Raw genomic sequence first — 15,252 nt, forward strand, 5'->3', positions numbered from 1 at the left:
ACACACACACACACACACACCTTAACATTCACAAATAAAAGGAGGCTTATAAGCCTCTGTACATTTAGCATCTTCCTCTTTTCCATTCCATCCAAGTCCCTTGTTTTAGAGTAATAGTGTTGAGCTGTTTCTTCAGAATTCATGGCTCACTCAGTAAGAAAAGCATACACAATGGGCTACATAAACATACTTTTGCATATTATAAATTATTGGCATTTTTAATTATCGTCAGTACTAAGCTTGAAAAAAAAAGAAATAAAATATACTGAAATCAAGACCTGTGAAGCCTGTTCTGTGTGTAACAATAGACCCACTAGTTGAACACATTCCACTGTTTCTGTGTACTGTAATCTCTCTCCAACAAGCAGTTCAAAACAGGAGTTCTCTTATGGTGTTTTTCCATCGGCTGCCGCTACTGATTTGCATTTCCATTACTAGATTAAACACGCTGAGACGCCCGAGATGGACCAACTCCGGGGTCGGGCCAAGGTGCTCCACACCCACCACCCACCAGGAGGTTGCAGTGACGTCTCGCTGATCGCAGCCAACCCATTGCCGTGACAACCTCCCCTTCTCCCCCTCAAACAAGTGTGTGTTGCAAGACTCGACTCACGTGTTTACTAATAACGGGGGACTTTTATCGTGAAGAATTTATAGGAAACGCCACTCCTTTGACCACTAGTCACAGCCATGGATCAGCACGCTGCTTTTAAACGTCATCGACTCAAGAAAAGCAGTTTAAGACACCTTCAAGCGGGTAGGCTTGTGTGTTTATAATGGAGATGCAAATCCCTGCTGTGCTGTCAAACTGAGCCAAGCCAGCACACGTGTATGGAAAAACACCATTAGGATCCACTTTCGTTTCTTTGCAAAGAAAAGAACTAAGAAGGCTTCAATTGAGACTTAAATGTACAATCTGCCGTATTATTTTACTGTACAAGTGTCAAAAATATCTGACATTTTCCATCTCTGATCCACCAAGTGATGATGATGGATGTGGGTTAAAACAAGTTTTTCACAGATGTGTGTGGGGTCCAGATACTGTCCTGTATATAGCCCTGGATAACTTGGTTTTGATCTATGATGAGTCTCATGGCATTAAGAACTACACTGGTTCAAATACAAAAAGCAAAAAATCTCCTCCGATTCCAAACTGAAAGAAAAAGGCGAGCGAGACAAGAGAAGAGGAGAGAGAATTTGTCATCCTTACAGGAGGATTGAGGGTTGTTTTTCTTCTTCTTCTTTTTTTACCCCCCCCACCTCAGTCCTGTCCTCTTTCTCTTGGAGAAATGCAACTGTCTGCTCTGTGGGGTGAAGCTGCATCCAGTCCAGAGATGCATCTTGATGGTTTGAATGAATGTCGATGAGGTTTGAAAACGGTGTCTTCTCTACTTTTTTTATTCCACAACTAAATGTGTGTGTATGTCTGTGTATGTACTGGCAGCTGCAGTGACTATAAAGCCAGCTGACTCGCCAGTGATGCTTGAATTGACTGTGCATTACTATTTAACTGTGTGCAACTGAAGCATCACATTTGGGCTTAGTATGTGTCCTCGCCAGGCTAAAGCCCATGTGTCTTTCTTCTTCTTTCTCTTCCCTCATAAAATCAGCCAAGACATGGGCGGGTGGGGCCCAGGCTCTGAGCCAATAGGAAGGCTTGTACCACCTCCTGGGTCTGCTGCGGTGTAGTGTTGACGTCCTCCAGGGCATCTGCCACAGCAAACTGCCGGTCCCTCAGCCGGTTCCAGTTAGACAGTACGTTGTGGTATTCAAACACCTTCTCGTAGTTCCCCACTGAGTTGTAGAGTTTGATTAGGCCTCGGTAGTCGTACTCCAGCCCACTGTAACCCTCTCCAAACAGCTTTTTACCTGTTAGGACACATCACAAACCATGTTTGTAATCATTCCAGAGCTGCAGTGATTAGTTGATTAATTAGTCAATCGACCAAAAACGAATTGTCAAACTATTCTGATATTCGATTAGTCAATTTATAAGCAAAAATGTACAATATTCCATTATTTAAACTTGTCAAATGTGAGAATTTTATGCTTTTTCTTGCCTTACATTATAGTAAATTGATGTCTTTGGGTTTAGGACTGTTGGTCGGACAAAACAACGTCGGGCTCTAAAATATAGGTTGACATTTTTCAATATTTTCTGATGTTTAGGAGATCAAGCGATTAATCAAGAAATGTATAGGCTGATAATCAATAACGAAAATAAGTGTTTAATGCTGCCCTACCGTTTCTTTTACAATCATTGTTTATTTTTCTTTTAATATGTTTATGTTTATATATGCACCATTCACCAAGGAAAATTCCTTGCGTTACTTACTTGGCAATAAATCCTTTTCTGATTCTGATCTATGATCTAAATCCTTCCTTATTAAAAGGTGCTCTAAGCGATGTTGGCTGACGTCACTTCTTGTTGATGTTCGAAGTATTTTCAAACAAAACGGAGGCTAGCTCGCCCCTCCTTCCTCCTCATCCCGTCCCCTCCCCCTCCCTTCCGCGCACTAACCCCCCAAACCCCCACCCCCAAATCCTTCTTGTCGGTTATTGGCTGGAACACTGTTTGTTATGTTTCGTGGTGCAGGTTGGCGCAGTTTGTTTTTGTTGCCATTTGTCGAGCCTGAGCTGTCTACAGAGATCGTGTTTTTTTTACAGTTCAGGGGACAGGCAGCTAGCGGATAGGGAGGAGATGTTTGCTGTATGTGGCAAAAAATTTTGTAGTCTAAAAAACGCGTGACATCGCTTAGAGCACCTTTAATTACAAACTAATTAAGCTCCTAATGACTAACTCAATGCCCCACCGTGGGCTACTAAGCCTTGGACAAACATTAAGTATTTGGGGCTCGTGTCAACATATGAGAGAAGCATATCAAATCAGTCTGACTCAGCTGGCAGCTTTGGCTCAGAATTTGGTTCATTTGCAGCAGCACTCCTGCGAGCAGAGCAGAAAAACACATTTTTCTGGAGTCCGTGAGAAACAGAAGTGTCCAAAGCCCTGTATTACAAAGCAAGATTGGAAGGCTATGCAGCGATCCATGATCTTAAACCAGGCTTTGTAGTATCTAGAAGCAATCATTTACTTTAACCATGGTAATTATGGTGAATGGCTAACCTGCTCTGGAGCAGGTTCAGTTCATAGGATGGGATCAAAACACGCCACCAGCCTGCTTATTCAACAGCTCACTGGAAAAACTAATATATCATATGTATGGTACAGGATCCCGGCATGAACAAAAGTACTCAATTTACAATAAGGTGAGTAAAGTAAGAACTGTTTTTGTTGTTGTTGAAAACCAGACAAAGGTAAAAAAAAAAGTAACAGCCAGCATGAGTGACCCATCCCATCCCTGTGTCTGACCGATAGCGATGGAGCGCAGGTAGAGCCTCTCTGCGTCTTCATACTGGTTCATGTCGTAGTTGTAGAGGGAGGCCAGGTGACCCACAGACAGAGCCACCTCGTAGTCCTCATGGCCCAGAAGTTGCTCCTTGATCTGGATGGCTTTGATGTGCATCTCCTCTGCCTCCTGGTTACATGGACACCCGTACAACCACAATAATTAATGAATGATTTTTAACACGTTTGGTTTCTTTTCCACAGTTATAGCTTAAATACCAATATGAAAAATGAAACAGATTTTGATTACTTTAATCATTCCTTCTGTTCATACTGAACATACTGTTCATCATTTTCTAAAAGCACTTTCAATGTAAGTGATCACAGTCCTTGTTCCGTGCAAAATGGATGCCATGGTTTATTTTAAACTAATTTCCCTTGTCAAAAATGTGTGAAATCAAGTGGATATTTTCCAAAGTTATAAAGTTCTTTCTAGTAAAAAATGTACTCTTATTGTTACTATCCCTCAACAGAGAAACACTGCCTAGGGGAATTTTATACTAAAGACTGTAACGTTGTTGCCTGGGAACCAGATGAATCTGCATGCTCATGTTTTATTTGCTCTGGCAGATGCACCTGGTCCTCCTCCGCTTTGGACAGACTTCCAGCCGCCTTAGTCACAACCGTTTGTCTTATGGGGCACGTTTGAGACAAAGACGGCAAAGAGGAGCGCTGTTGAGGCGTTTTAAAAAAAACTATCAAAATGGCTGCAGCTGATGTGGAACTTTCTGTTTAGGCTGTTATTATGTCAGGATTAAACAAACTGGATGGTATATTTTCGCTAAAAGAACAGAAAAAAAACAGCACTTAAAGCTTTTCTTGAGAAGAAAGACGTGTGTTGTGTCGGTCATATTTGGCAAATGCCAGCTCATCTCTGTATCCTATGTCTTTCATATGCCAAGACACAACTGGCAACAAGCTCTGAGCTATTTTCACAATGAAACAAACAAAAACACGCGCACACACACCTTGAACTTCCTCATGGACTGGTAGAGTCGTCCTAAGTTGCCATAGTGTTTGGCTGTCTGAACGTTGAACTCTCCGAAGGCCTTCTTGGCCAGCTGCAGTGAGGAGAGGTGCAGGTCATGAGCCTCTTGAAGAAGGCGCTCTTCTGTCTCTTTATTGTGGCAGTCAATGGCGATTTCTTCCAGAATCAGAGCTGAAGGAAATAAATTATGATCAAAAACATATTAGACATCTGCCCAGGATTTACCAGTGGAGCCACAGTGACAGCACCATGTAATTTCTTTGGTACCAAAGGTGAAATATACCAGGTTTACTAGGATTTCCCAACACTTCACGGTTATTATGCTTGTTTTAAGATAGAGTGCATGCCTGATATTCCCCACCGTACCCTCCACACAGTGGGCTGAAGCCCAGTATCTCCATGAAACTTGCCTTACCTTTGACTCTCTTGGAGGAGGCCAGCAGCAGATGGTCCTCAGGCAGAATGTGAGTTATGATGTCTATGGCACGTTCTGCGTGGAACCTGAGGGACAAACACAGCAGCTGACCCAAACATGCCATGCAACTCAGATTTGGCTGGAAACTGTATTCTATTCAGGATAAACACTTCCAAGAAAGCCAAGTGCTTCCCCTGAGGAAAGTTGTTGTGAAGCTCACATCTGGGTTAGAGAGGCCAAAGCATTACCCAAGCTTGAAGAAGGGCCTTTGTATACAAGACGCGGTGTCACTGGCTCAGTTAGAAAATACAATCTTATCCATGCCATCATCTATCATTGTGTCTAAAGTGATTAGCGCTTTTTAATATATGAAATGGCACGCATCCAAAGCATGCAGCCACATAACATATATCCCAGTCCAGTGAGTAACAGAACAGGCACAGTATGAGTCATAGTCTTGTGCTACATCTACAAGGGAGCCCATGTCTAATGTAATTAACTGGTTTAGAAACAGTCACAAGTTTGTAAGATTCATTGTACTCACAGAGCGTTGTCAAATTTCCCGGAGCTATATTGGTGCACATATGAGGAGTAGGCCAGGTCTTCGTGGGCTGTGGCAACGTGGATGTTCTTCCCCCCGAACACAGACTGTCGGATGTCCAGCGCTGTCTGGAATTTGTAGAGAAAAAAAAAGACTTTAATATATATATATATATATATATATATATATATATATATATATATATATATATATATATATATTATGCCACACAGTTTTTTTTAAATAATAAACTGAGGCAGAGAAAACATTTACACACTTCTGTTGCCAATCACTCTACTTACCTGGTAAATAGCAACTGATTGGCATATGTTGTCTACATTTAATAAGTAAAATCCATAATCTAGCAGCGTGTCGGAGTACTTGGGATGCTTGTGTCCAAAATGTTCTCTGCAAGACACAAAATATTGAATTAGAATTCATGATAACAGAAGGAATAAAAATAATGTGGGGTATTTATAAGGCACAGCAGGTTACCTTGCTAAAAACACTGCATGTTTGATCAGCTGCTCTGCTTTTCTAAACTCTCTCTTCACAACGCATGCCTGCAGCGGAGAGACAAGTCAAATATCAGACATGGATGTCGCATCAAGGGATTTCCTTACAATGCACAACAGATTGCTGTTCTGTAGATACATTTTGCAAAGACACTGTACCCTCAATAATAACAATAATATCAACAAACTAAAGTTAACCTTTGAGGCTTGCCGGAGGACATCAACCACTACTTTGACAGGCAGCCCTGGAGTAATTTCCTTCATAGCTTCTATACACCACCGGTATGCCTGGAAAATGCAGGAAAAACATATGGGTTCCAACTTTAATCCATGTCTGTCTGGAGTATTTCTCAAAAACTCTGCAATGCTGTAAACAATTCAAATGAATACAACTAAAAGCACTTGTCTTTATTGTCAATAACAGCTATAGAGCTATAATAAGAGCTATAATATTCCCATTAACTGGTGGTGACATATACCTCATCATAGTGGCTTTTGGCGAAGAGCAAGGCACAAAGCTCGCCGTACAGCGCTGCCTTGTTGGCCTGGTGGCCATGTTTGGCTAGTTTGTCCATGTAAGACTGAGCAAGCTTGAAGGTCTCCTCGCCCAGGTGGTACTTACAGTTGCCGTTGCGGACATGAAGCAGCCTGTGCAGACAACAGAGGAAAACTTAGCACACAGTCGACTAACTTGGCACACACACCTGCACGAAAATATATCAACAATAGCCAGTTGTTGGGCTGACAGTGGCCAGTTGGAAAACGTTAACATATCGACCAACCCTTGTGTAATGACATGGGAATGACATTTCAAACTATGGAAGCCATTCTGTGGTTGCACCACTGAATAGGACAGAAATGAAGGAGATATTTTGAAAGTAAACTAATCTGCACAAAGGGTCTTGGGTCACAGAATTCTTGGTAAATATAACCATACACTGAATGTCCGCAGGTTTTGAGACTGACCTGACACAGCATTCCACAGCCCGGAAGCAGTGGAGGACTTCACTGTGGAGTGTGCACAGCTGCAGGCATGACAGAAACACTTTCTCTGCATCTCCATACCAGCCTGCATCAGACAAGAAGCCACCTAGAATAAAAATAAAAAATAAAAAAACATCAGATTAATCCAACTGGCTCCAAATGAGAGGAGATAGATTCAGCATCACCGGTGGTAACTAGTGGTTTAAATATATATCCCAAAAGCTCGATTCAAAACAAATCCAAGCAGAAAATCCCGATGCACAAGCAACACATCTTATGGTATCTTATCCCACAAGGTATTTGTTAAAGGGAGAGCAAAACATTATGTCATGCAGCGTTACACGTGTTAAATGTAAAATAGCAAAAAGCTGATTTTTCTATACTGGGATCTCCTTATGGAACAACCTGTCCCTGCATTTTAAACAAAGTCAAACAAATGCAATTTTTAAAACAAAAGTTAAAGTGGCTTAGTGGTGAGTGTTTTTTGTGGGTTCACTTTTAAGGGAGGGAGTTTGAACCATGGGCATGGAGTTGCAAGAGGGATTAGTAGGTTTGTAATTTCTATGCTTCCATCAATTTTTGTATTGCATCGAGGAACACTTAACGCATATGTGTTTTTAGTAATGCTTTTAAGTGCTGTCCTGGATTTTTTGTCATGACACTTCTTTGATTTGTTGTGTTTTTAAATTCCTAATAAAAATCAAACCGTCCTAGTAGTAATAAATGTGGTATGATGACATTTGTTTTAAATCATCCAAATTACTATGGACTGCTGGCAATGATTCGGCCCATCTCTGATCCCCGATGTATTTTTCCTATGAGCTGAACCTATGATAACATCAGTGGAAGGAATGAACAGCCTCCACTTATTCACTCACTGTTTGATTGTTTGAAATAGTCTGTGAGATACAGTAACAGCCAGAGTGTCTGTGTGAAACCTTTCGTCCCCTAACCAACCACTTACCCAGCACGAAGCCAAACTGGATGGCCTTCTCTTTGACATGGGCATCGGACTCTGCGATGTAGGAGCAGCGGCGGCTGAAGGAGTTTGCCAGAACTGAGGCCACTTTCACACCGTGGTCCATTAGCGCTTGAAAGCAGTGGTGTAGAAGGTGTCTGCCGTGGGTAGGACAAAGGAATAAACCAGGTCAGTGGAGGGCATAACTACAGTGTAAGATTCATATTTTGTTTGTTACATTTAAAGTGCTCATATTATGCTCATTTACAGGTTCATAATTGTATTTAGAGGTTACATCAGAAAAGGTTTACATGGTTTAATTTTCAAAAAACACACATTGCTGCAGCTCCTCTTTTTACCCTGTGTGTTGAGCTCTCTGTTTTAGCTACAGAGTGAGGCATCTCACTTCTGTTCCATCTTTGTTGGGAGTCACACATGCTCAGTACCTAGGTAAGGACTACTACCCAGTCAGAAGCAGAGTATGAGGGCGTGCCATGCTAGCAGCATGGCGAGCATTATAACGTGTGTTACAAAGTGACGCACGTTCGTCACGGAAGTAAAGGCTGGACTACAATAGAGCTGTTTGGAGCAGTATGTGAACAGTGTTTTCTGTTGGAGATGGTAAGTCCCTTTGGGGTGGACTTTGGGCTTTTTCACTTTGTAAACCTATAACATGCACAAAAAAAGATATATAACACAATAAAGGAAAGGGAAAAAGCCAAAAAGCACAATATGAGCACTTTAAGCCTTTACTAATAAAAAACCTTAACAGACATTACACACATCTGGCTAATCAGTGAATATCAATGCTGATGACGACTGCTATTATATGCTCATTAAGCCCATCAATGAAGGTTGAAAGCAACAACACACAGATAACATTGTGTGTGAACATCCACAATACACTTTAACCTAAAGGTTACTTTATTGTGCAATGTGCACAGGGCGTTACATTTCACCAAGCTCTTATACGAGTGTTATATTTGTCTACTTTCACAAATCCTTTTCTTTAAGTGAAGTTTGAATAGCAGCAGAGTGTGGTATGGAACTTAAAATGGCTTTGTTAAACTCATGGAACAACAAGAGGTGGGGCCAGTCACAGGCAAGGAGCACTTAATAGGTTATATAAAAACTGCTTATTCAGATTAGGTCAAAACAGCAAATGAGGGATAGACTAGGTCGAATAAAACATGATTAGAGAGCTATGGCCAAAAGTCCAGTTCTGGACAATGACTTCAATGTCTAGGAATCTATTCTTCCAAAAGTAAGTCATTTATATACTAGGGATGCAACAACCAATTATTTTCATTATTATCAGTAATCTGCAGACTTTCTTCTCGATTGAAAGTTAAAGAAAAAATAGTGAGAAAATTAAAATGTCTCGCTGTCCAAGATGATGTCTTCAAATGTCTTGTTTTGTCCAACCAACAGTCCAAAATAAAAGATAATTCGAATAAAAACCTATTCAGCTTAATATATTATAAAGACAAAGAAAGGCATCAAATCCTGACAATTGAGAAGCTGGAACCAGGATATTTTTTTCTGTTTTGTATTAGAAAAAAACTATTATTAAAACATTTGGGATTAATTATCTGTTGATGGACAGATTGATTAATTGACTATTTGTTGCAGCTCTGTAAACAATATCCAACCATATCTGCGATTTAATGAATGCAGTTTTCAGCACATATACAGCATAAACTGCTTGGATAACTATCTGTGTAAGAGACTAGTCTCCAAAACCATTTTGTAAGATAACTGATGGGTCAATGTGGATGATGTGAGGTTTCAGGCAAAGCTCACACCATCATATTCTTACCTTTTGTCTGAAGCCCGCAGTACTTTAGCAAACACCTCCAGCTCACAGAACTCTCCTCCCAGCTGGCAGAGCCGGCCCTGCTGGTAAAGCTTAGAGACACACAGAGGGAGGGATAAGGTCAGCATGGAGACTTCCTGACAATAATACTAATGTCAACTCTTCCATTTTGAGCACAATGACAAGTATATAGGTAATACCAAAGACTGCATATAAAGATGGACAATGCATGTCTCTCTCTACTTCCTCCGACTGTGCAAGAGTGAAGGCAAAATCCAATACATCCTGATTAGGGATGTTGCCTCCTTGTAATTTTGGAGGCAAAGTCTGCGCAGCAGTGATTAGGCGGTGGAGCCATACCATCCCTCCCATACACCTGCCCAACCAATCGTGAGTAACTCACAGCGGTCAATCGTGACGTTTCACCCCATTTTTATAGCATCAATTAAGTAATTAATACCAAACTAGATAAGAACTACCTAAAATGACATTATAATTATTATTATTTATTCAGGGAAGGTTCACTGAGAGGACGTCTCTCTTTTGCAGAATACCCTGATCACATTCACACAGTTACACATTCATACCTGGAAGCTGCCCAGTACAAACATAGACAGTGAAAGAAATGGAGACAGCGACGCCATAGACTTCGATGGAGACCAGTGAAGTAAATTAGAAGCACTTTTCCAGTGATGGCTGAGCGTACTGCACAGCTGCTGTGCCTCAAACTGAGCTTGACGACGTAGATGTGATGTGAGCAACCTGTCTGAAATTTGTAAGTCTTCTGGTAGCTGTGCCAAGAGAAATCTGAATCATTCTGAATCTTGTGGATAAAGTGGATCGTGGATAAATGTTACTTCATATGAATTCACTTGCCATATACCGAAGTATTTCCAATCCATCAAAACGTTGCTGAAATATTTTGTTCCAACGCTTTCATGGATTCTCTATGGGCTTCTCCCTTGTCCCCCCCCTCCCGATTGCCTGCGAGCTTCTCTTGACCGTACGGTAATTTCTCTACTGTGCGACAGAAAGGCATAAGGTAATGGAGCCTTTTATACATTGTCGTGTTTCTTTAGAAATGAACAATGGACAAATAGAGTCTTTAAAAGCTTCTATGACCCAGCCACCAGGGAGCTATCAAGATGTTGTGGTTTCTCTTGGGAGGAACTGTAAAGACGTTCATCTTGATATACACTCTATGGTAATAACTGATCGGATTAATAGCATGCAAAGAGCGTCTCAGCGGAGAGGTACAGAATGTCCTATCTGTAACTACAATGGTGGACTTTCTGTCCTACTTTAATCCTAGTCTCTATTATGGGTGTTTTAAGTGATGCTTTAGAAAATGCTGTCTGCTGTTCAGGAGGACCAAAAATGCTCATCGAAATCATCGAAATGCACTGAACTGGAAGGTGTTATATTCAGTGGCTCTTTGAGGTGGGGTCTATAGGGGACACTACCAGTTTCAGCTGCGTATCTTCAACTGTAGTTATTGGGTGAAATCTCACTTAATGTCAGAGTGATGTGAGATTATGTGTTGTGGGCATCTGCTTATGATAGTTGGTGGTAACTGAGGAAAATACATTTTTCTATTGCTGAAATTACAACACAATGCAACAAAGAGTTTTGAGTATAATTTACAGTGTGCCATTATTTTGTCATTATTGTCTAGTAAATGAAGTTTGTACGCCATTATTTTTTGTCATCATTGTATAGTAAATGAAGTTTGTACTCCATATTATGTAAACAGGTTTTTATTAACCATACTTGTGGCATGGCTCTATGGATGACAAAGTCAGTTGGCCCTCCACTTTGCTCTAGAATGAAATATCACAACAACTATTGGATGGATTGCCATGATATTTTGTACAGACATTCATGGGACCCAGGGGTCAAAGCCTACTATATTTGGTGATCCCCCAACTTTTTCTCTAGTGCCACCATGAGGTTGAAATTTGAAGTTCTGAGTGAAATATTTTGACAATGATTGGTTTATTACCAAATACATGCACAAGTAATGACACTCCCATCAGTCTCTCAGCTGTACTTAGCAAACACTAGCATGCCAACATGCATTATACCCGGTAAACATTACCATGTTAGAATTGTCATGGTGAGCATTAGAGTTTAAAGCACTGCAGTCCTTGTATGCTAACCCTACTGCTGACCTGGGGACAGCTTCGAAAGACATGTAATACTTTCGTGAAACATGGTGTCAGCAGCCCCTTCATTTAAACTATCAATGGTGAGTGTAACCATTGCTAGCACTATTTTTTGTTGTTCCCAAGTCTTAATCTTTAAAAAATATTTTGATATTAATGAACGTTCGTTACATTCAAGCCATTGCCAAATGAGTTTCAGCTCCACACAACTCTCTCAAGATAAGTAAAAAATAATATTTTTTTCAGTTTGTTTAGAAATGAAATGTGTCACATGCCACTTTTGACTGGTGTGTATTTTGTAACTCATTTAGAGCTGGATAATAACTTTGTCAACTTTAAATGGAATAGCTAGAAATTAAGAGGTCAAGGTTCACAGGTCAGGCTTCATAGCAAAGAGGCAGGCTGTGTTGTTAACACCTGAAGGTTCCTGGTACCTCTCTGTAGCCAGACAGCCAACTTAAACAGTTTTACAAAGTGGCTATTAAATTATGACTTTTCCATGTAATGACAGGACCATACTTTTTCCAGTAACTAATGCATATTTAGAATTTAGTTGGAGAAGTCTTATTCCACACTGACATCCAGTCTGGGACATGTAATGTTCACTGTCATTCTCATCAATAAAATCTACACTGTTTACAGAGAATGAATGGCTGTTTAAGGATAAACTTCTAATGACCAGAGCCATGCCTACCATTGAGGACACAAAGTTAATGTCATCTGTGTTTTCTTGGGAATTTGAACTCTGGGGGGCACACTTTCCATTTTCCTCATCATCATCATCAGTGCTTTCACTGGGCCGTTACCCAGTAGTATGGCATACAAGTACTTTTGATTTTTGCATACAATCACGGAAGAATCCCTTCTCCAACTATGTAAATAAGCGTGGACAGGAGGCAAATTGTGATGCTGCCCTTCAGCTGTCTGAGAGGTGCAATACTTGATTCAATCAACTGTTGAAAATGTTTTTCCTTTTTTGCTGTCACTGCCTAAAGCCAATGATGGTGAATACTACCAACACAGGACAGTAGCAACGGCATAAGTTGATGAGGACAGTTTGATGCAAATTCTTGTACACCTGTCCTAACAATAAAATAAGTGTGTTTTGGTGTCTGGTTAAGGAGCAATGTCTGTCCAACCACAGCTGCCAGTATCATAAATGAGCATAAGGTTTATGACCATACAGTATATAGACCGGTATAGTTATCTTGTGAAAAGATTGTCATTGAGTAGGTAACGATATTTGTATAGCAGGCTAAAAGGGCTTTTGAAGCAGTCAAATGTGAAAGAATACATTTAAATGTATATATATATATATATATATGTATGATTGAATTTTTGCTCATTCAAAGATAGTGTAATCAAGAGATGAATGACTTCAAAACACCAGTCCAGTTATTTTTTACATTGATTTCTTTTGTGTTGTTTTAAACATTGTATCAGCCCAGAATTTCACAATCGGTACATACCTAATTTAAGGAACAGCTAAAACAAAGTCTTCAAGAACTAGCGTAACAAATAACAAAGGCTAAAGTGGGTCAAAAATAATGTTACCGTTAATTTAAAGTTACATATAGAGCTGGGCGATATATGAAGCTGTCGTGCTGTCTTTTCCTGGTATTTGCCTTTACCCACTATGGCTGGCCGCCCTTGGTTGATAAGTCGAGTAATCAGTTGTTTTGGTCTAAAGGCTCTGACACACCAACTCGACGTCCGACCGTCGGCAGAAAAGGCAGTCGGACTGATCATTCGGCTCCCGTCGGTCCAAAAAGTGCCTCGGAACACACTGAAGCGACGCCGACTTGAGCGTACGTTCTGCACGTGCGCGAGATGTAATACATCTCCATAACAGCAAGCGGCGCTAATCTGTATTGTCGGCCAAAAGTTTTTAACCGGAAATGACGAACGCGTCACGTGGGTCTGGCTTCTCCAGCAGAACATAATGCCGGCTCGTTCGGAATACGACCTCGTATTTTACGAAAATAGTTCACTGAAACGTGTTTCTGGAAACATTTTAAGCGAGAAATAGGCCATGCAGTTGCTGAATCTGTCTTCATTTCAGATTGACAAAGGTCAGTTTAAAAGATTTTTGTCAGATTTTGAGAGGAATTGAGATTGCTCATCCCGCTTGTCATTTCCGGGTTAGCACTCCACCAATCAGATTGGTCATTGAGTCCAACTGCCCGCCCTCCGATTCAACATGTCAAATCGGCCAAAATGAAGGCCCAACGGACTCTCCAACGGACGATGGCACGGAACACACTGAACAGACTCGAGTCACTGACCTCGCCAGACTGTCTGACGGCCAATTATCGGGTTGGTGTGTCAGGGCCTTAATACGAGTAAGATTTCTGTAGTTGATTAGTATTTTGTTATGCTTTTTCATGCTGTATGACTTTTTTTCCAAGACACGTATAAGCACATCACAAGATTTATAGTGGTGCTTTTGCACTTTTCTTTGTGGAGAAACTCAGTTTTACAGATGTGTCGATTAAATCAACTAATCCATTAACGTTAGTCGACAAAATTATATGAGTGTTAGTCGACTAAGAATATCTTTAGTCGACGACAGCCTTATTACCAACTTAGTCATTATACTCACATTACTGATGATTATATATCAAACATCTCATTGTGTAAATATTCTGTGAAAGCACCAATAGTCAACCCTATCGAGGTATTTGGTCAAAACTATCGTGATACTGAATTCTCTCCATATCGCCCAGCCCTAGACATGACAACATTGCCACAATTCATGTAACGTTACACGCTCACTTATGTATTAAATGCCCCGTTCATGGCTTCATTGTCAACAAACGTTCATCATACAGATACACATACTAGCTATCTTGTATCTTCTAGGAAAATACCAGGCGGTGCAACGTAGTTGCAGTTTTTCATTTGCCTTCAAGAGCTTAGCAGCAATGTTAGCGGTTGATTACACAAACTGACAGTATGGTGGCTGTCAGATATACCTGATCCTCTTGACTGATCATTTTTTAACGTACCTTATAATAGACATCGAACTGTATATTTTCTGGGAGCGACCGTATGTCCCTTCTTGATCGGCTGTAGTTGTCCACCACAGCCGAGATAGCTGTGTTGTACAGTGTTTCTGGGATCCATTCGAGCTCCACCGCAGCCATGTTGTTTTCCCTCTCCAAAAAAAACCCCAGCAGCTACAGCCCTCCCCAACTCTTCCTACATTCGCTACCTAACTGCGATTAAAGCACTTCCTGCGCGAGTCCTCATATACATTCGCTTTAACGTGAGGCGACATATAACTGTACTATCGCCAATGTACCACTATAATTCTAAAACCGCTTTTTAATTTACATCTTTCTCCTTCATCTCCAATTATTCGTCGACCCTACAGCAGTTCCGTGCCCCCGTCTCTACGCATACAGTCACTGGCGTTGACGCAGTGACGTAATTGTGCAATCGATGCAAAAAAATGTAGCCTA

General features: G+C 40.8%; 1 protein-coding gene across 1 annotated transcript; it reads right to left on the reverse strand.

The window, feature by feature from the left end:
- Positions 1–187: 187 nt before the first annotated feature.
- appbp2 (amyloid beta precursor protein (cytoplasmic tail) binding protein 2) lies at positions 188–15,206 on the reverse strand. Its single transcript, XM_078246910.1, has 13 exons — positions 14,797–15,206; positions 9,627–9,715; positions 7,814–7,965; positions 6,832–6,955; positions 6,345–6,513; positions 6,064–6,153; positions 5,846–5,913; positions 5,653–5,758; positions 5,354–5,478; positions 4,810–4,895; positions 4,375–4,565; positions 3,371–3,536; positions 188–1,869 (listed from the first exon to the last, which is right to left on the reverse strand). Exons 1-13 carry the CDS (start codon positions 14,932–14,934, stop codon positions 1,607–1,609), a joined length of 1,767 nt encoding a protein of 588 aa, XP_078103036.1. The 5' UTR covers positions 14,935–15,206; the 3' UTR covers positions 188–1,606.
- Positions 15,207–15,252: the final 46 nt, after the last annotated feature.

Source organism: Sander vitreus, chromosome 3 (genome assembly GCF_031162955.1).
Source record: "Sander vitreus isolate 19-12246 chromosome 3, sanVit1, whole genome shotgun sequence".
Classification (NCBI taxonomy): Eukaryota; Metazoa; Chordata; class Actinopteri; order Perciformes; family Percidae; genus Sander; species Sander vitreus.